Below are 20,647 nucleotides of genomic sequence, written 5' to 3'. Positions count from 1 at the left end.
CTAAAGTCTGTTGAACAATGTTTATGTTTTAGGATCCGCCTGTGGATCCTTTACTTTCCGTTGTAATATTTGATATTACTTTATATTCGGATTGTAATATATTTATCTTTTGCTTCCGCTGTGCATTTATATATTTTGTTGTTTGACTATGATGATATCAACTACGTCACGATACTCCCCACCGGGCCCACCGGTCAAACGTGGAAATATCGGGGTGTGATATATACTCCATAAAATTAAACATACGTTCAACCAAAACAATATGATATAACCTATAATTTGAACAAAGATTCAACCAAAAACATCGAATATCAAAATGGTAAAGTCCAACATCCGACAAAGATTTTACATGTCTGGTCTGTTCGGTTCAATTACGGCGGATATGGAAACATTAATAACCATAACAGACCTTCTACTTTCGGTCTTCAGAAAAACAATTATTCGACCCACCAATTTTTATTTGGTTCAGTTTTATCGGTTAATTTGGTTAATAGTCGGTTAAATTAGTTTCACACCCCTATTTAAGGGGACATCGCACAACCTGTATGTACCCGAAATTTCACCAATCACACATAGCCATCTTTTATCCTAAACATATTATTGGTGGCATCACTATCCTAAACTATGGACCCCACATTTTTACACTACCTTTTTCTCCCTACACACTACCCTCTCTACCTAGGGATGACAAAAAAAACCCGAGCTCAACAGGTAAACCCGAAATTTTATTGGTATTTTTACTTTCTCTTAACCCTTATCTATTATCGACATATTTACTAGGTTCATTATGTGAAAAAAAAAATCTTTTGGAATATGTATTTGATAATATTATTTATATTATGTGTGGTGTGTAGTATACGAATAAAACTATATAAAAATTATATTTCTATTATTTATTTATTATAAAACTTATCTATATGTAATGTATATTTTAACTATGTTAGAACCCCGTGTATTACAAGGGTTGAATAAATGTAATTTTATATACTAAATTAAAACAATTATTCTTTAAAAATCTCGTTTATTATACGGGTTGAACAAATGTAATTTTATATATTAAATAATAAAAAAATTATATCTCTAAGAACCTCATGTATTGTACTAAATAAATGTAATTTTATATACCAAATAATAAAAACCCGTGTATTGTACGGGTTGAATAAATCTAATTATATATACTAAATAATAAAAAAAAGTTATATCTTTAAAAACACTGTGTATTACACGGGTTAAATAAATGTAATTTTGTAACCTTGTATATTACACGGGTTGGATAAATGTATTATAAACTAAATAATAAAAAAAATATATCTTTATAAACCCCGTGTATTATACGGGTTGAATAAATCTAATTATATATACTAAATCACCATCATCATCATCATACTCAGTAAATCCCACAAATAGCAAAGCTAAGGTAGGGTCTAAGGAGAGTAAGATGTAGAGGCTGCTTTCAGTAAGACCTCCGACTCGATAGTAGTTTTGCATCAAGCTTTGGACATAAGACACATAACACTTAGCAATCGGGACAAAGACCGATTAGTGCATGTTCCCTTTTGTCTTTCTGCTATCAACGCCACCACATGATGATGATGCATGATTAACCGTCCGCCGCTTTTAACGTTATTTTCATAAATTTAGTGAAATAACGTTAAAATTAGTGCAATTTCACTTTTGCCCTCCGAGCGTCCACACATATATACATTATTAAAAGTTAGATTAGATTATATATGAAATTAAGTGTATAGCAAAAAGTCTTTATAAATTTCACGTAGAATTAATTGGAATCCTTTATTAAAAGTAGGTTAGATTATATATGGGCTTATACGTGTGAGTAATTGTGATTATTGAATGGTTGAATTTTGAAGGTTTTGAAATGTGAATTTGATTATGATAGATTATATTTTAGTTTTAAAACTTCTAGAATGATTGAATCAAATAAAAGGATTATGATTTCCTAGAAACAAAAATAACTGAGTTTTTTTTTCTGGTCATTTTGAACATGATCGAGCAAATAGAACGATAGCATCTTAATAAAAAAAAAAAAACTAATTACAAATGTGAAACCCAATAATTTTACTTCTGTCTCATTTCAACGGAAAAGATAAGTACAAACTAAGAGTTAATTACATAGTTAGTCCTTGTGTTTTGCACAAAATAACATATTTAGGTACTAATAGTTTAAAATCACCTTCTAGGGTATTAACTTTTCATTTTGTAACGTTTGGAGGTATTAAGTTCTTGGATATTAACATAGTTAGTCCCTGTGGTTTACACAAAATAACATATTTAGGTACTAATAGAATGTGATTTTAAGCCTACAAATAACGTTAATACCTTCAAACGTTACAAAATGAAAAGTTAATACCCTAGAATGTGATTTTAAACTATTAATACCTAAGAATGTTACTTTGTGCAAACGACAAGGACTAACTATGTAACTAACTCTACAAACTAAATTTTAAAAAAAATGCAATATGAAAATAAGAGATAGAATAATTGATATTTTTTTTCCATAAAATATGAGATAAGGGTAAACTAAATAAAAAAGTGTCAATTTGGTAAATAATAATATTAAGTATGAAAATGTAGGAAATTACAAATATAGACATCTTCAATGAATGACACGTGTCCAAAATCAGGTTTCTTTTATTATATAGTATAGATTCATAATAGTTGTTATATAAATAAAAATTATACAATAATTATAATAGTAAAAAAATATATTTGGAAATTTCAATTTGTATCTTTTAACAAACTAACAGGTATACTATGCTCGATACCCAATGAGAATAGTAAAAAAAATCTGGCCCAATAGATATTGGGCCAGATATGAGACGCAATTTTATAACCAGGTATGTGTATGGGATTACCAATACTCGGCCCAGACTCGACCCATTGTCATCCCTACCTCTATCTCTCTCCTACCCTGACACCCCTTCAATTGGTAAGAACTACCCTAAACCACTACCCGAATTTCGGTACTCAAATGAATGACAACGATGTACTTGAATTAGATACCCTACCCGAAACCCTATTCGGTGATTGTTGCCATCCCCTAATATATTTAGTGCATGTTTAGCTAAGCTTTTCAAACTAACTTATTGGCTTATTGACTTATAAAAAATCCAATAAGCTCCTTATAGTGTTTGGCAAATGCAAAAGTGCTCTTGAAAATAACTTTTTGATATGAAGGAAAAAGAATTTTTGAAAAGTTAAGAGATTGTGACTTCTTGATCAGCTTATAGCTTTTCAAACAACAAATTACCAATATACCCCTTATTTTTTAACACCCCCTTATATTTGAAAAGTTAAGAGATTGTGACTTCTTGTCCATTTTAGTCATTTTACATCAATAAGCTAAGCCAAACACTTTTTAAAAAACAACTTATTGACTTATTGGCTTTTCCCACCCCACAAGCTAATCCAAACACCTTTTTTAAAAACTCCTTTTCAAAAAGTCATTTTCCCAAGAGTCATTTTTAACTCTAATAAGCTTAGCCAAACATGCCCTTAATTTAAATATTGTAAATTAACAACTTATTTGTGTATACAATTGTTGTACTTAATACTTACAAGTTTTTTTTTTTTAAAGTTGATTTTTTTACTTTTAGTCCAAAAGTATATGATAAATTATTTTTAACCCAAAACTATTTGAATTTTTACTTTGTCAAAACTTTTCATCTTTTGTAGTTTAACCTCACAATCTTGTTATTTTCAGCTTTGGTTCTCTGTACTTTTCATCTTTCGCAAATTTTTCGTTTTACGTTTCGTTCTAAATTTTGCGAGTTAACACGACGCAACGTGCGTGTGTCGTTCAACGTTTTTACATTTCATTTTAAGTTTTGCGAGTTAACAAGACGCAACGTGCGTGTGTGGTTCAACATTTTCATGTCGTTTTATTTTTTTTGTTTGACAGGTTTGTCATAATATGCGGGTCCTAGATTAATTCAGTTGTTATTCTCTATGTTTTACATTTCACTCTAATTTCTTCAAATTAACACACCGTAAATTAAATGTTGATAGTCGCTCCCAGACTTGATGTTCGATCTCGAAGAGAAGGAAGAGATCTGGGTCTTGCAGTCAAGCTCCCTTCTGCCTTTGCACTCGAGGGCCAATCTCCGCAGTAGTGTAACATTGATCCTATTTAATTAACTTTTTACCCTACAGCTTTTACTCAGAATTTGAATTTTACTAACCTCTGTCGAAAAGGAAACGATATTGAAATCTGAACATCAATCAATAATCAATAACAAATATTAACAATTTCACTCTCTCTCTCTCTCTCTCTCTCTCTCTCTCTCTCTCTCTCTCACACACACACACACACACACACACTCACTCTCTCTCTCTAGCATCCAGCACCACTCTCTCCGTCAGTCGCAACCCTTACAACCATCGTCTCCGGCCACACATCCACCGTAATCCAGCACCTTCTTATTGGATCTAACCAGATCCACACCTCTAACCACCGGCTCTACACAATGGAGGAGGCTCTAGAAATGGCGCGCTCGAAGGACACGAAAGAGCGAATGGCCGGAGTAGAGCGACTTCACGAACTTCTAGAAGCTTCGCGAAAGAGCTTAACGTCTTCAGAAGTCACATCGCTTGTTGATTGCTGCTTAGATCTCTTGAAGGACAACAATTTTAGGGTTTCGCAAGGAGGTTTGCAGGCTCTGGATTCTGCTGCGGTTCTTTCTGGTGAACATTTGAAGCTTCATTTTAATGCGCTTGTTCCGGCTACTGTTGAACGCCTTGGTGACGCTAAGCAGCCGGTTCGTGATGCGGCTCGTCGGCTTTTGCTCACTCTCATGCAGGTACTGTGTGTTTGTGTGTGTGTGTTTTTTAGGTTTTTGTTGCTAGTTTTAAGTGAAATTTAATTGATATTTGCTGATGTAATGATGTTGTGAGTATTCATAGTGTTTTTTGGTGATTAGATGTGTAAATTGAAATTTAAAATTCTGTATATGATAATTGGGCGGAAATGGATAAGAGTGTTGTATAAGGAAAAGAAATAGTTGTTAGACTGTAAGCTACAGCCATCTGGATCTCTTTGATTTTCATTTGTCAAGGATTGCTATTTCGAGTAGTGTTACTGTTGGCCTTCTTATGTTAGGGTTTCCACTTATAATCAACTTTGTAAAACAAGGTCTAGGATGCCGAGGCAATTTTCTTCTACTCTCCCTAATTACTCGGAATCGATCAAACGCCTCGGCCAGAATTGGATCTTTCTTCAACCTTTCTATTTTAACATGTAATTTTTATTTATATTGATATTCACGTATTTTGTTATATGTATTTAGTAAACTTATGATATTTGACATACATATAATTTCCTGAAAGCTAATTTCTTTATAATTTAACATGTCCGAGTACTCTCCTCCTAGGCCGAGGACTCGCAACTCCTAATCAACCGACATGGGAGGCCTAGCGACTTGTGCAACCATGGTTATAATAATATATTTTGAACTTTGAAGGACCATAGTGGAATTACCAAATTGGTGGGTTAAATTTCTAGGGACTGTATTAAGGCGGGATTTGTTGGTGGTTGGTTGCTATTTGATCCCGGTTTCGATTAGTTTTGGTACAAACTTTGGGTGTCTCAGTTGGTTGCAAGGTCACTGTGTTTATTATGAGTGGATTGATACTTGATAGGTATTTCTGATTATGAGAATCTGTTGATGCACACAGGTAGTAACATATATCAGTCCCTTAACATGATTTACAACTTGCCCAGGGGACGGGACATTGGTACATATGTAACTTGAGGCACATTAAGTTTATTTGCTGGAAACGTGGAACTTATTAGTGGGTGTCATGGCCTTGTCTTTGTAAAGATGGTACCCTACCCGTTCCACAGAACTGTGGGTTTAATTAGAGTTTTTATGATCCTACCAATCAAATTAAGACATGTATCTGAACTACAGTGATGGAAAAATACTACAGCCATAAGAGTCCCTGCATGACTATTATGAGATGCATTATTTGGTTTTAGGTGTATAATCTTTGGATCATTGAGCTTAATTATGCTCTGTTTATCCTGTTTTAGATGCACGTTCAAATGTTCAATACAAGTCATCATAACTTGCTCTACCCTTTGTGCAGGTTTCTTGCCCCAGTTTTGTAGTATCTATTTAGTTTTTGTTTTCAGTGGTTTTATTGTAGTTAGTTTGGTTGCACAGAGTCTTTTTACTTCATAGTAACTGAAAGCAAACAGCTGAAAACTTTACTAGCTTGTCGCTTGGTGGTGGTGCAGGTTTCTTCTCCAACCCTCATCGTTGAAAGAGCTGGATATAACGCCTGGACTCACAAAAGCTGGAGAGTTAGAGAGGAGTTTGCAAGAACTGTCACATCTGCCATTGGTCTATTTGCATCTACTGAGCTGCCCCTGCAACGAGCTATTCTTCCTTCTGTATGTAATTTGCTAGTGTTTCATGAGTTTTTCAGTTTGATAGTTTTAAAATAAAATTCATATTAATTCTTACACCATCCCACTCTTCATCTTCAAATGTACAGATACTACAGATGTTATATGATCCTAATCCAGGTGTGAGAGAAGCCGCTATCTTATGCATCGAGGTTAGTTAGCTGTTTATGCTATAGTACACTAATTAAAAGCATTAGGTAGTGTTTGGTATGCATGAATGAGAGGTGGAATGGAATGGATGATTAAGAAGGAATGAAGAAAAGGATGTTTGGTTGGTCAATGTAATGGAATCACCCATTCCAAAAGGCATTCCATTCCCTCAAAATCATTCCTTCCACCCCCCATGTTTTTTTTCCATTCCATCCCCTCTTGCACAATTCGTCAACAACACCACAACCCACCACCTTCGCCACAACCCACCACCACCACCACCCGCCACCGACGCCATCACCGCCACCCGCGACCACCTCACCCCGACAGCCACCGCCGCCACCCACTCGCCACTGTTATCACCCATAGCTGTGACCAACCGCCAACGCCACTCTTCGCCGCCGCCCACCACCATCGTCGACGCCCCCACCACCGCCGCCGCCTCCACCAACAGCCACCCACCACCAACGGCCACCTTGCCGCCAACACCACTCATCGTCACCGCCGCACCGCCACTCGCCGCGACCACCACCACCCATCGCCGCCGCCGACACCCACCACCGCCACCTATAACCACCCACAATCACTACCACCGACCACCACCCCCACTCACCACTCACCGTTTATTTTATTACTCCGTTTTTCTTGGCTACCGAACAATACACAATAATAATTCATTTCATTCACACATAGTAACCAAACAAGACATGGAATGGTAATGATCCATTGCATTCCATCGTCCATTCCATTACCTCGTCCATTCCATTCCTTCGTCCATTCCATTACCCCATACCAAACAGACCCTTAGTGATACAATGGTATCTCATTAGTTCTGTATAATTTTAAATGTATTTCGTTTTGACATCTTGTTTTTGTTGCAGGAGATGTATGCTCAAATTGGGCCTCAGTTCCGAGAAGAACTTCTGCGCCATCAGCTTCCATCATCAATGGTGATTTTTTTAGGGCTTGCGTTTCAGCTTATTGCTTTTACTATTCTGCTAATTTTTTTTTCGACTTGAATTGCTTTCAGGTTAAAGATATCAATGCTAGACTAGAAAGAATTGAACCAAAACAACGTTCTGCGGATATTCGAGTTAGTACTTATGCTCCTGCTGCTACCCCCAAGCTTTCTAATCATAATCCCAAAAGGAGCAGTCCGAAGGCCAAGACTTCTTCGCGTGAAGCATCCCTTTTCGCAGGTCAGATGTCTTCATACTTTTTAGCTTTTGTTTTCATCATGTCAAAATGTTCCCTTTTCCTATATACATTTTTTCTAATTAATTAGTTCATTTTATGTTTACACCGTTCTCTTCGTTCGGGCAATGTATGGGTAGACGTAACTTCTCTTTTGTCTAAGTTTGTTCAGTGTATGCAATGGAGCATATAGTAATTTAACTTGTTTAACGGAAGCAAAATCTGTATAAAGTTTATGAATTTGTATTTCACTGATTTTGTGCTTATATCAGATTCTGCTCTTTCTGTTTTGTTTACTTCTTTCTTTGTAACTTCTCTTCTGTTCATTGTTGCCATGAAATTTGTACTTTTACTGATACATATATATTTCAGGAGAAAGTGATATTACTGAAAAGCCCATGGACCCAATCAGAGTGTACTCAGAAAAGGAGCTTATCCGTGAGTTTGAGAATATCGCTTCAATCCTCGTTCCAGAGAAAGACTGGTCCCTTCGCATTGGAGCCATGCAAAGAGTCGAAGGCCTTGTCATCGGAGGTGTTTATGTTTTTCTATTTAAAAACAAAAATATATAACACTAAATAGTTAGCATAGTAGACTCATGTTTGCCTTCATTTATCATGTCACACCAGGTGCAATTGATTATTCATGTTTCCGTGGACTTCTAAAGCAGCTTATTAATCCTCTAAGCACACAATTGGCTGATAGAAGATCTAGCATAGTTAAGCAGGTATGCTACAATGCATCTTAACTTCTTTTTTTTTTTTTTAACCTGAGTTATGTCTTGTTCTAGTTTTGTGACGCATTAGCTTATGCTGTCCTTGCTGTAGTGAGTATATCTCAAAGAAAATATATAATTTTTGAGATGAGTAAAATGCCATTTTCGTCCCTGAGGTTTGGCCAATTTTGCCACTTTCGTCCAAAGGTTTGTTTTTCCGCATCTAGATCCAAAAGGTTTGAAATCTTGCCATTTTCATCCGGCTCGTTAATTCCAGCCATTTTTCTCCGTTAATGCAGTTGTATTTCCATCTTTTTGTCAACTTAAAGGGCAATTCGGTCTTTTTCACTTGTAAAAAGACCGAATACCCCTGAAAAAGACTGAATTGCCCTTTACGTTAACAAAAAAAGACAGAAATACCCTGACTTAACGGAGAAAAATGATTGGAGTTAACGAGTCGGATGAAAATGGCAAGATTTCAAACCTTTTGGACTCAGATGCGGAAAAACAAACCTTTGGACGAAAGTCGCAAAACTGGCCAAACCTTAGGGAAGAAAATGGCATTTTACTCTTTTGAGATCAATGAACAAATTTGAGTTTCTCTGGTGTGTGTTTGGCATACGAGTGTGTGTTTTACTTTGAAGCATGCTAATTTTTTTTTTCTTTCAACTCCTGTGCTAGGCTTGCCACTTACTGAACTTTCTATCGAAAGAGCTGTTGGGAGATTTTGAGTCGTTTGCAGAAATGTTCATTCCTGTGAGTACACGCTTATCTTATATATAAGAGATCTTAACATGCCTAATACCTTTCTGACACATTATTTGACATTCAGGCTCTTTTCAAACTTGTTGTGATAACTGTACTTGTAATTGCAGAGTCTGCTGATAACTGCATAAAAACGGTATTTAATTTACTTATCTATATTCATTTTGCGTATCCTATTTATTTGTGCATATATACTTCTTACACCATCTTTTTCCAGATGTTGCGTAACTGTAAAGTAGCCCGGATACTTCCTCGTGTGGCTGAAAATGCAAAACATGACCGAAGTGCGATACTTCGCGCCAGGTTTAAATTCTATCTTCTAAGCACGGTTGAGTCAATATCATATGATCATATAAGTATACAACAGTCGGGCTAATGTCGCAATTTAATTGTGTACAGATGTTGTGAATATGCTTTGTTGATACTGGAATATTGGGCTGATGCACCTGAGATACAACGGTCAGCTGACCTTTATGAAGACCTTATTAAATGTTGTGTGGGAGATGCAATGAGCGAGGTCTATTATTGCTGCTGTTGGTATTCTTGTTATTATGTTTTATATAGGTATTTAACATGTAATCACATCAGGTACGGTCAACTGCTAGATCATGCTACCGTATGTTCTCAAAAACTTGGCCTGATCGATCACGCCGCTTATTTTCATCGTTCGATCCCGTCATTCAAAGGGTACATGTTTTCGTGGCGACAATCTTTGGCTTCTCATACTCTGTTTTTTTGCTTCTAACATAATACATTATAACTTATAACTCAGCTGATTAGGGGTGAGCAGAAAACCGAAAAAACCGATTTAACCGAACCGAAGAAAACCGAACCAAAACTTACGGTTTGGTATTTTATAAAAAAAACCGAATAACCTAAAAAACATTTTTTTAATGTTTGTTATATATTGCTTTAGGAATTATTCATTATATTCTTGAATGTTAAATTTTTATAATAAGAACATTAACGTGTTTATTTGTCTTTGAAATGATTTATCCATTGCCTACAAGAAATAACAAAATCTAACATAAAAATTAAATGATTATTATATCTTGGATTATACTTTTTTATTTTTGAATCTTATGTAATTTCTTCCAAAAACCGAAAAAAATGAACCGAACAATTGCCATAACCAAAAAAAAAAACCGAAACCAAACGGTTTTCAGAAACCGAAAACCAAACGTTTCAGTATTGGTTTACCCTATAATCGAACTGAACTGTAGCAATGCTGATATTACATAACTGAATATCTAACATTACTGTTGTATGCACAGATAATAAATGATGAGGACGGTGGCATGCATCGGCGGCACGCGTCTCCCTCGCTTCGTGATAGGAATCTGCAAACTTCATCTAATACTCAAAACTCTTTGTCGTCTTCAAGTCTAGCGGGGTACGGAACTTCCGCCATTGTTGCAATGGACAGAAACGCAAGCTTACCATCTGTGGCCTCTCACTCATCCGGACTCTTTTCATCACAATCAAAGTCTACAAGCAAGGGTACAGAACGTAGTCTTGAAAGCGTGTTGCATGCTAGCAAACAGAAGGTTTCCGCCATTGAAAGCATGCTTAGAGGTCTAGATTCCGGTAGAGTTAGATCATCAAGTCTGGATCTAGGTATAAGTTTTGAAATCATTCTTCTACTGTTCAACATTGTATAGCTAGTTTTTTGAATGAGTAAAATGCCAAAATCGTCCTTGAGGTTTGGGCACTTTTGCCTGTTACATCGAGAATAAGAATTTTTTTGTAACTGGACCCTGACGTTACATCTTTGTTGCCATTTCCATCCAAATTACTAACTCAATTAAAATGTATCTTTAACTCAAGGACGAATTTGGCAATTTCGTTAACTCAGGGACGATTTTGGCAATTTACCCATTTTTTTTTGTTTTTTAATAATTTAAATTTTATTTTTTATCTTTTACGAAAAATCAATAAAAATAATTATATATAAATGTGTGTGTATATATACATATTATATTTATACTTATTTTATTGTTTTTTATTTAAATACTAAAAAAAGAAAATTAAAAACAGAAAAACATGGTAAATTGCCAAAATCGTCCCTGAGTTAACGATACAGTTTAACTGAGTTAGTGATTTAGATGAAATTCTTATTTTAGATGTAACAGGCAAAAATGGCCAAACCTCAGACGATTTTGGTATTTTACTCTTTTTGAATAGCTAACTTAATCTTTTATTACCCCTAGTGCAGGAGTCGACCCTCCTTCATCTCGTGATCCGCCATTCCCGCTTGCTGCTCCTGCTTCCAATAGTCTTGCCGGTTCTCTATCACTAGATTCAACTGCCGCAAACGGTAACAATCGTAATGGTGGCTTGGTCTTGTCTGACATAATCAGTCAGATTCAGGCTTCACGGGATCCCGCTAAGAACGCGTACCGTGCTAATGCCAGAGGTTCTGAAAAAATGAAAGAAAGAAGCTCTTTTGAAGGTCACAGTGAAATGAGAGAGGCTAGACGATCGGTGAACATGCATACGGATAGGCACTACTTAGACGCACCATACCGAGATTCACATAATAGTCACGTACCCAATTTTCAGCGACCGCTATCGAGAAAGAACGTGCCCGGGAGATCCGCTTCAGCGAGGCGTAGGAGCTTTGACGAAAGTCAGTTTGCTTCTGGAGAGATGTCGAGTTATACAGACGGTCCAGCTTCTCTAACTGATGCTTTGAGTGACGGTCTTAGTTCTGGTTCGGATTGGAACGCTAGGGTTTCTGTGTTTAACTATATCCGTTCGTTACTCAAGCAAGGCCCGAAAGGAGTTCAAGAAGTTGTACAAAATTTTGAGAAAGTAATGAAGTTTTTCTTCCAGCATCTGGATGATCCTCACCATAAAGTGGCACAAGCAGCTTTGACGACACTTGCTGACATCATTCCTGCTTGTCGAAAACCTTTCGAAAGTTACATGGAAAGAATTCTCCCCCACGTGTTCTCTCGGTTAATCGATCCAAAGGAATCTGTAAGACAACCGTGTTCGACAACTTTAGAGATTGTCGGTAAAACTTATAGTGTAGATTCGCTTCTATTACCAGCCTTGCTTCGTTCTTTAGATGAACAACGATCCCCGAAGGCGAAACTGGCGGTAATCGAGTTTGCTATCGTTTCGTTTAATAAGCATGCGATGAACTCCGAGGGTGCTGGGAACAGTGGCATTTTAAAGTTATGGCTAGCGAAACTAGCACCATTGGTCTATGACAAAAATACAAAACTGAAGGAAGCCGCTATAACGTGCATCATATCTGTCTACTCTCATTTCGATTCAGCATCCGTTTTGAATTACATTCTTAGTTTATCCGTTGAAGAACAGAATTCTTTAAGGCGGGCACTTAAGCAACGTACACCCCGTATAGAAGTGGACTTGATGAATTACTTGCAGCAGAAGAAAGACCGACAACGCTCCAAATCCACTTATGATCCGTACGATGTTGTTGGGACTGATTCTGAAGAAGGGTATATAGCAGTGTCGAAAAAGACTCCCATGTTTGGAAGGTATTCTGGAAGTTCAATTGATAGTGACGGTGGTAAGAAATGGGGTTCGGGTCCCACCCACGAATCCATTCACATCACCGGTGATGATAATCTTTATCAGGGTCCGGTCTTAAACATTGATACTGGTTCTAATAATGGTGGACTTGTTTCAAATGCTAAAGATACTGTCGCATCATGGTCTGTCCGGTCAGAAAATTTGGAGGGAAATATTAATGTGGAGGTTAATTCGACACCTCGGCTCAATGGAATTGGGAGCTCTGACAACCAACAGGGTGGTACTGGTTCTACACCTGATTTGGAACTTAGTGTATCAAAACTTGCATCTTTAACGATCGGTTCATCTCCTGATACTAAACCGGGCATCCCTCAAATTCTTCATCTGGTGAGTTTAAATTCTAAACGAAAACAGTCTACCTAGGCCTGCAAATGAACTGAACGAACATGAACAAAGGCATGTTCGTGTTCGTTCATTTAACTTTAACCAAACACGAACACAAACATGTAATCGAACACATTTTTTTGTTCATGTTCGTTTATTAAGAAAGTGTGCATGTTCGTGTTCGTTTATGTTCACGAACGTAAACAAACAAACAAACTTAAATGAACATAATTTAACAAACAATGAACAACACAAATGGACATAATCGAAGAAACATAAATGAACACAATTTACTAAACATAAATGAACATTAAGTAATTTTTTTATATAATTTAGTGATTAATTACGAGAAATTCCACTGGAAAACCCATTATTATTGCTAGAAAACCCAATTACCAGTTAGCTAGATTAGGTAGTTAGAAAGTTCCTTTTATGTTTAGTAGTTATATAAACTTAACTACTTATGTATTTAAAATGAAACAAACATATACGAACGAACATAAACAAACGTAAATAAACAAACATAAACAGACGTTCGTGAACATAAATAAACGAACAAAACGTGTGTTCACGTTCGTTCGTTTAATCAAATGAACAAAAAATTGTGTTCATGTTCGTTCATTTGTTAAATAAATGAACTTCCTGCCGAACAAGTTCACAAACAGTTCATGAATGTTCGGTTCGTTTACAGGCCTAAGTTTACCATATTGAATATTAACGCACTCCTAACACTGATAATATCATGTTCCTATTTGTTTGCTTAGATTTCTAATGGTGGCGATGAGTGTTCTACTGCAACCAAGCTTACTGCACTTCAGCAGTTAGTTGATACATCTGTGGCCAATGATTCCTCAATATGGACCAAGGTAATATTATATTATTATATCTTATCAATGCATTAAGTTTAGTCCCAAATAGCAACTGGCGAAAGGCATACTGATATACCTTTGTTGTTTGATTCATTTGCAGTATTTTAATCAAATTTTGATGGTTGTACTTGAGGTTTTGGATGACCCTGATCCTTCAATTCGTGAGCTTGCTCTTTCATTAATTGCTGAAATGTTAAAGAACCAGGTATTTTTTTAATATATTCTGTTTGTGAAGGTTTTTACAAGCTGATTTGTCTGACTTTTAAGTTTTTTCATCCGCTGATTATTACAGAGAGAGGCTATGGAAGATTCGATTGAGATTGTAGTTGAAAAATTACTGAATCTTACAAAGGACACGGTCCCGAAGGTAAAAACTACTGAATTTTATGTCATTATTATATTTAAACTTTAAAACAACTTATCATGTTATTGAGTTTTGTATGCAGGTATCAAATGAAGCAGAACATTGCTTAACTGTTGTTCTGTCTCAATATGACCCATTCAGATGTTTGAGTGTAAGTGATTTTATATCCCAAGTTCTTATTTTAGATAAAAGTTTACATGTCTTCACCTTTTGTGTTCTTGCATTTCTTGCTGTGTAGGTTATTGTCCCATTGTTGGTTACCGAAGATGAGAAAACTCTTGTTACGTGTATAAACTGTTTGACAAAGGTAAATCTCGTCAAACCAAACATTCTTTTACAATAGAGTAAAATGCCATTTTTGTCCCTGAGGTTTGGCCAGTTTTGCGACTTTCGTCCAAAGGTTTGTTTTTCTGCATCTAGATCCAAAAGGTTTAAAATCTTGCCATTTTCATCCGGCTCGTTTACTATCAATTTTTCTCTGTTAAGTCAGGGGTATTTTTGTCTTTTTTGTTAACTTAAAGAGCAATTCAGTCCCTTTCAGGGTTATTCTGTCTTTTTACATAAAGTGAAAAAGACCAAATTGGTCTTTGAGTTAACAAAAAACGAAAATACCCCGAGTTAACGGTGAAAATTGGATTGGAGTTAACGAGCCGGATGAAAATGGCAAGATTTCGAACCTTTTGGATCCAGATGTGGAAAAACAAACCTTTGGACAAAAGTTGAAAAACTGGCCAAACCTTAGGGAGGAAAATGGCATTTTACTCTTTACAATATGTATGCACATTTTGTCATCTGAAATGTTACTAATCATGTCGTCCATTTTTCAGCTTGTGGGCAGGCTTTCCCAGGAGGAGCTAATGGGTCAGTTGCAATCTTTTTTGCCTGCTCTTTTTGATGCTTTCGGTAACCAGAGTGCGGATGTACGCAAGGTAAATTTGTAACTATTTCCGTACTAATAATTATGTTTCGGCAAACACAAAACTGATATCGTATTTTGTTGGTTGGTACTGGCAGACTGTTGTTTTTTGTCTGGTAGACATGTACATAATGCTTGGAAAAGGGTTTTTGCCATATTTGGAAGGGCTAAACAGTACGCAGTTGCGGTTAGTAACCATATATGCAAACCGTATATCGCAAGCAAGGACGGGAACTCCGATCCAAGATTAGTGGCATTATGATAAGGAGAATGTTTTGGTTCATTAATTTGGTTGTATATTTGTATGGTGTGTGTGTGTGTGATGTGTGATAAGGGTTAAATTCTTTTTCTAACACTTACTAGTTTGGGAGGGGGATTAGTGAAATTGTATCTTCTTGTGAGGTCCATAAATACATATCTTGGTTTTTGTGAGTTGATGATACAAACCAAACCAAACCACACACTAGTTGGATGAATTTCAAGAGTTGGTATATCTAAGAGTGCATTTACTGAAATGAAATGTATAGTTCTGTATGAATTAGAACTACTGACGAAGATGTGGAGTGGATTAAAATAATATTCTAAGAATTTCTCTAAAGTTATGAATTAATTTTGATTTATTACTCATAAAAACAACATTTAGTGATAGTTGTAACTAATGACAACTATTTTAATTCTTGATATCAAACTGTCGTGGTATCAATACCACTGAATATTTCAATAAAAATTTTAATCATCTAAAAAAGTATTTTTATTATATTTTTATATATTTATTTACTGTAAAAATAATATTTTAAACAGTAAGCATCTAAGATGTCTTTTAAGAAAAAGAAGAGCACCAATACCATTAAACTCATCATGAACATTGTAAAAAACAATGGAACTTTGGAAACTCTAAATTATTGCAAAAACTATGGAATTTTGTATACTCTTCTATGAACCATAAACTACTGAAAGGTCGTGAAACTTGGGACTCATTATATAGGACATAGCAACAAAAACATGCACATACAACTAGAGATGTTATCAAAATAACAATAGAGGATCATGCACACGCGGTTGAAAATGTGTATTAATTTGATCATGTTTAGCAAATATATGTTTAAAATTAAGATTCTTCAACCACTGACCAAAGTTCTGAACCCTAGAAGTCGAGATCAGGGGCGTAGCTTTCAAGGGGCCGGGGAGGAGGGGGGGGGGGGCTCCGAACTTTTCGCTCAGTAGTGGTATGTATGTACGTTTCGTATAGAATTTTTTAGGTATATACGTTTTCGACCCCGGGTTTTATAGAAAAAAATTTACTTATATAGAAAATTTTCAAGCTTCGCTACTGGTCGAGATGTTTTTTTCAATCGTCAACATTCGATATTATTAGCTCAATCGTAAAGTCTCATAGACACGAAACTTGGAATGCCTTATGATATTTGGGGAGCTAATTTACCCCCTTTTGTGGGTTTCATTTATGAGAATTTTATGCTGAAATCTAACTTGATTGCAGAGTTTTGAGAAGGAGAGAAGAGAAGTTGTTGGAACAAGCAAATAATATATTTTACAAGAAAATCTTCGTAATTTGAAAATATAACCATTTCTTCATTTTTTTTTTCATATTTGAACTTTTAGCATCAAGTTTATAATCTTTATAGAAGTCTTTGCATCAAATAAAGAATAGTTCAACAAGTTATTAGAACATGAAATTAAATATAAATAGATGTTTAATATTTTAGAAATACAATGTGACAAAAGACAGATATTTCTTCCTTCTTTAATACCAAATAACGTACTTTTGAGTTCTAGCAACACAAACAAACAAACAAACAAACCAAACATGCTCTCTAGCTTCAAACAAGCAAAGTAGCTAACTACATAGTGATCACAAAACAAGCTTCAAGGAGAGGGGAGCACACCACCACCACCACCAACACCGCCACCCATAGGACCACCACCACCAAATCCACCGCCACCAAGTGTAGGCAATCCACCAAAACCGTTACCAAGACCTCCAAAAGTTCCCACACCACCGGCCGGGCCACCAGGTCCACCAAACTGGTATCCAGCACCAACACCTCCTATTCCATTGTTTCCACCAAAATCACCCCCTACACCGACTCCGGTGCCCATCCCACCCATGGGCAAACCATTGTTTCCTAGGCCAGCAAACCCGCCCGTTCCACCAAAATTATAAACGTTCTTTTGGTCTGTAAGACCAATAGTATCTTTGTTTTCTCTTGGAACGTCTCTAGCGGTACCAGGGTAAACTGATACCGCTAGAGCTAGAACTAACACAATGCACCACCTTGTCATTTTTTTTTTCTATTCCTAATTTTTTTACCTTCTAAAAGACCAAGACTTGATGCAATAATTTGTGAAGTGAGGATGGTTATTTAAAGGGGGAATGTAGGAGTGAACAGTTGGGGGGTAATAAATGAAAATTTAAATTTTGGCAGAAAGTATCCGACCTATTAGTTGGGTAGAAATTATAAAATTTCATAAACTACAACCTACTAAAATGTTTGGTGTGGTCATAATAAATGAAGGGGTAAAACTAATATAACTTACACAAGAGTAAAAAAGTATGCATCTCACCTTCTTACCAGGCTAGCCGTCCGGAAAAAAAAACATTTTTTTTTTTACTTTTTTTCTTTGCTCCTCAGAAAAAAAAAACAAACACAACTCCATATACTAAAACAAGGGTATGGAGCCGCGTCGGTCGATTGGCGTGGCTGTGTCTTGGGGGCACTACTCCCCAAGGAGCCGAGAATGGTCGGGAAAAAAGTCTTAACCACTTACCCACTGCTAATTCTTATTCTTTATTTTCAAAAAGAATTTGATACGCTTCCGTTAACTCAATCATAAGATCAAACCCTATGCAATGCATTTGAGGTCATTTGTGACATAGATGATAAGTTAGAGGAGAGAGAGTAGAGAGAGGGTATAAAAGTTCTTGACTGAGTGCAAGCATTTGTAGAGACTTGAGAGAGAATGAGGTTTCTTAGTAGTGAGCTCTTAAGGGTGGAGGGTATAGTCAATCACCCTAGGGTGTTTGAGTGAAATCCTAACCAATAATATTATGCCATGTCAACTCCTCATTCTACTCCCCATTTTACACTCAATCACTAGGTATGGTCAAACAACCATCAATTAAAAAAAAAAAACTTGATTGGTCTCTCCTCTCTCCTCTCCTCTCAATCACATCGGTGAGCAATCACCGATTTTTGTTCACTCTCTCGAACTCAAACACCCAACTCAATCAAGTGGGGGTGGTCACCGATCGGTGACTCCCACTCAAACACCCAACTCCCCGAACCTATACCCTCCACCATAAATGAAGAAAAAGAAAGAGGAAAGAGAATGAATAGTGAGATGACGTTGCAAAAATTTTTATAAGAATTTTGATCTTGCATTGGAGACAGTCTATAAGTTTTTATAACACAATTAATAAAAGTATTAGATGTTTGATAAGAATTTCAAAAGAATATAAATAACTTTATAGCCTAGTGGCATCTTGGTGGTGGGATGAGCCTTTGAGACCAATAAGTCCTGGGTTCAATTCCCACAAGTGGTTTTTTCCATATTTATTGGGTTTCCTTCTGAATTGGTGTATGGACATTATGCCCAGCGGAGATGTATATGATCGGGTGACGTTAAAGGTTTTCACGTGGCCCCACTACAACCAGTCTTATGCATAGTTTGATGAAGTTGCAATCTAAAATCAAGAGTTAACTTCATTCGTGCTAATCAAGTAGAAGATTAATTTGTTTTGACTATAAAAAGCCTTGGATGCAATTATGCAAATGGAAGAGAGTAAAGATGGTAAACTTTTTTTTTTTTTTTTTTTTTCAGAAATAAATGCAGGCAAGCAGCAAGTGTCCGTTTCTAGGAGGCAAGAAAGTTTCCTCAATGCTGGAAAATATGTTGTTGTTTGAATTATCAACTTTTATAGACTATTAAATAATTATCACATCAAAATATACATTAGAAGCATACTATTTTCATATTAAACATATGATACAAAACACATTACTAATATTTTTAATCGAATTTTGTATATAAACATATAGCGGAATCAACACAACTACACAAGTTGATTACATATTTACATAAAGCTTAACCCTAGTGCACTGACTATAAACAGCTTCAAAACATATATCAACCTAGGTATGCATTTATAAAATTTAAAATTTGAAATAATTTTTTGTATAGAAGTTCATAATATCATAAAAAACCATGGTAAATAAGATATAAAATGTGACATATGATGTAAATATTTGGTTGGTAAAGAAGTAAATGAAATGTCAGTGAAGCATTAAGCTTATGCAGGAGATCTACCAACATTTATGTTCTCTGTCTTCAGTCAATTCCATTCCTCTTGAACTCGGGTACATTTCTTGTCTTCAAGATTTTAACTTGTTAAACGGGTCAGTTACTGTATCCATTTGGTTAAAAATATGATATGGTTAAATAAAGTGTATGGACTTTGGTGTTATTTTGCATTAATTGTTGATTATTTAGGCGTTAATTTGTTAGAAATTGGGGGAATTTGCACTTTTGCTAATAATCTTGTTAATTTGGGCATTAGTTTGGTAATTTGGGGGGGGGGGGGGGGTTGCATTTTTGCATATTATTTCGTTAAGGCATAAGAGACACATTTTTTCGAGCTCGGACAAGGCACCTAATTTCTCAGGGCGGCCTTGTTGATGATGGTGTGGAGATAAAAGAATGTTTGAAAGTGAACATAGCATTTGATAGAAAGTTGATGTTTTTAAAGAATAAGTGAAAATCCAATGTGATGTGTGTTTGAAAATGGTTACCACAGTTTAGGAAAACTCTCTACAGGTCTACAGCCTGTTCTCTTTAGAGGTGCATAAACCGGTTCGGTTAACCGGTTAATTTGACTTATTTTTTTAACTTGTCCGGTTAATTACTTTAACCGGTTATTTTTGGTTAATTAACCGGTTTTCTTGCCTTTTTTTGGTTAACCAGTGTACCGGTTGAAGAAAACCGGTTCCTATACTAAATATCCCTAACCGGTTACTAACCTACGGTTAAAAATAACCACTAACCGATTATTCCTTAAGCGGTTATTAATCGGTTACAGTTTCAATTAATAATCAGGTATTTTGTGCATTCCTCAAGCGGGTTATTAACCGGTTACAGTTTCAATTAATAATCGAGTATTTTGTGCACCTCTAGATCTCTTCATCCAAATTCTTTACTTATCAAAACCCAATATAAAAATGGGCCTCCTGCCAGTTGTGTTCCTTAAGTGGTGATTTGCTTCACTATATAGCATATCAACTGAGGGTGGAGTTATTGTAAAAAAGGCCTAAAGTGTGAGAAAGGTAAGAAAGAATCTCAA

General features: G+C 35.9%; 2 protein-coding genes across 3 annotated transcripts; one reads left to right on the top strand and one right to left on the bottom strand.

The window, feature by feature from the left end:
* The first annotated feature begins 4,293 nt into the window (after positions 1 to 4,293).
* Positions 4,294 to 15,767, top strand: LOC110884484 (CLIP-associated protein). 2 transcript variants are annotated; one of them, XM_022132201.2, is made up of 21 exons: positions 4,294 to 4,817; positions 6,257 to 6,412; positions 6,517 to 6,579; positions 7,459 to 7,527; positions 7,608 to 7,776; positions 8,144 to 8,305; positions 8,401 to 8,498; positions 9,168 to 9,242; positions 9,319 to 9,387; positions 9,469 to 9,554; positions 9,651 to 9,768; positions 9,840 to 9,938; positions 10,526 to 10,868; positions 11,467 to 13,145; positions 13,907 to 14,008; positions 14,112 to 14,216; positions 14,304 to 14,378; positions 14,458 to 14,526; positions 14,614 to 14,682; positions 15,203 to 15,304; positions 15,390 to 15,767. In XM_022132201.2, exons 1-21 carry the CDS (start codon positions 4,485 to 4,487, stop codon positions 15,540 to 15,542), a joined length of 4,194 nt encoding a protein of 1,397 aa, XP_021987893.1. In that variant the 5' UTR covers positions 4,294 to 4,484; the 3' UTR covers positions 15,543 to 15,767. The 2 variants fall into 2 exon arrangements, with proteins under 2 accessions (XP_021987893.1, XP_035830332.1); XM_035974439.1 differs by having other exon boundaries at positions 4,681 to 4,817; positions 6,234 to 6,412.
* Positions 15,768 to 17,175: 1,408 nt separating this feature from the next.
* Positions 17,176 to 17,592, bottom strand: LOC110881021 (glycine-rich protein 5-like). The gene has a single exon (XM_022129410.1). It carries the CDS (start codon positions 17,590 to 17,592, stop codon positions 17,176 to 17,178), a length of 417 nt encoding a protein of 138 aa, XP_021985102.1.
* Positions 17,593 to 20,647: the final 3,055 nt, after the last annotated feature.

Source organism: Helianthus annuus, chromosome 6 (genome assembly GCF_002127325.2).
Source record: "Helianthus annuus cultivar XRQ/B chromosome 6, HanXRQr2.0-SUNRISE, whole genome shotgun sequence".
NCBI classification, from domain to species: Eukaryota; Viridiplantae; Streptophyta; class Magnoliopsida; order Asterales; family Asteraceae; genus Helianthus; species Helianthus annuus.
The sequence above is the reverse complement of the archived record's forward strand: the minus strand, read 5'-3'. Positions and strand labels throughout refer to the sequence as shown.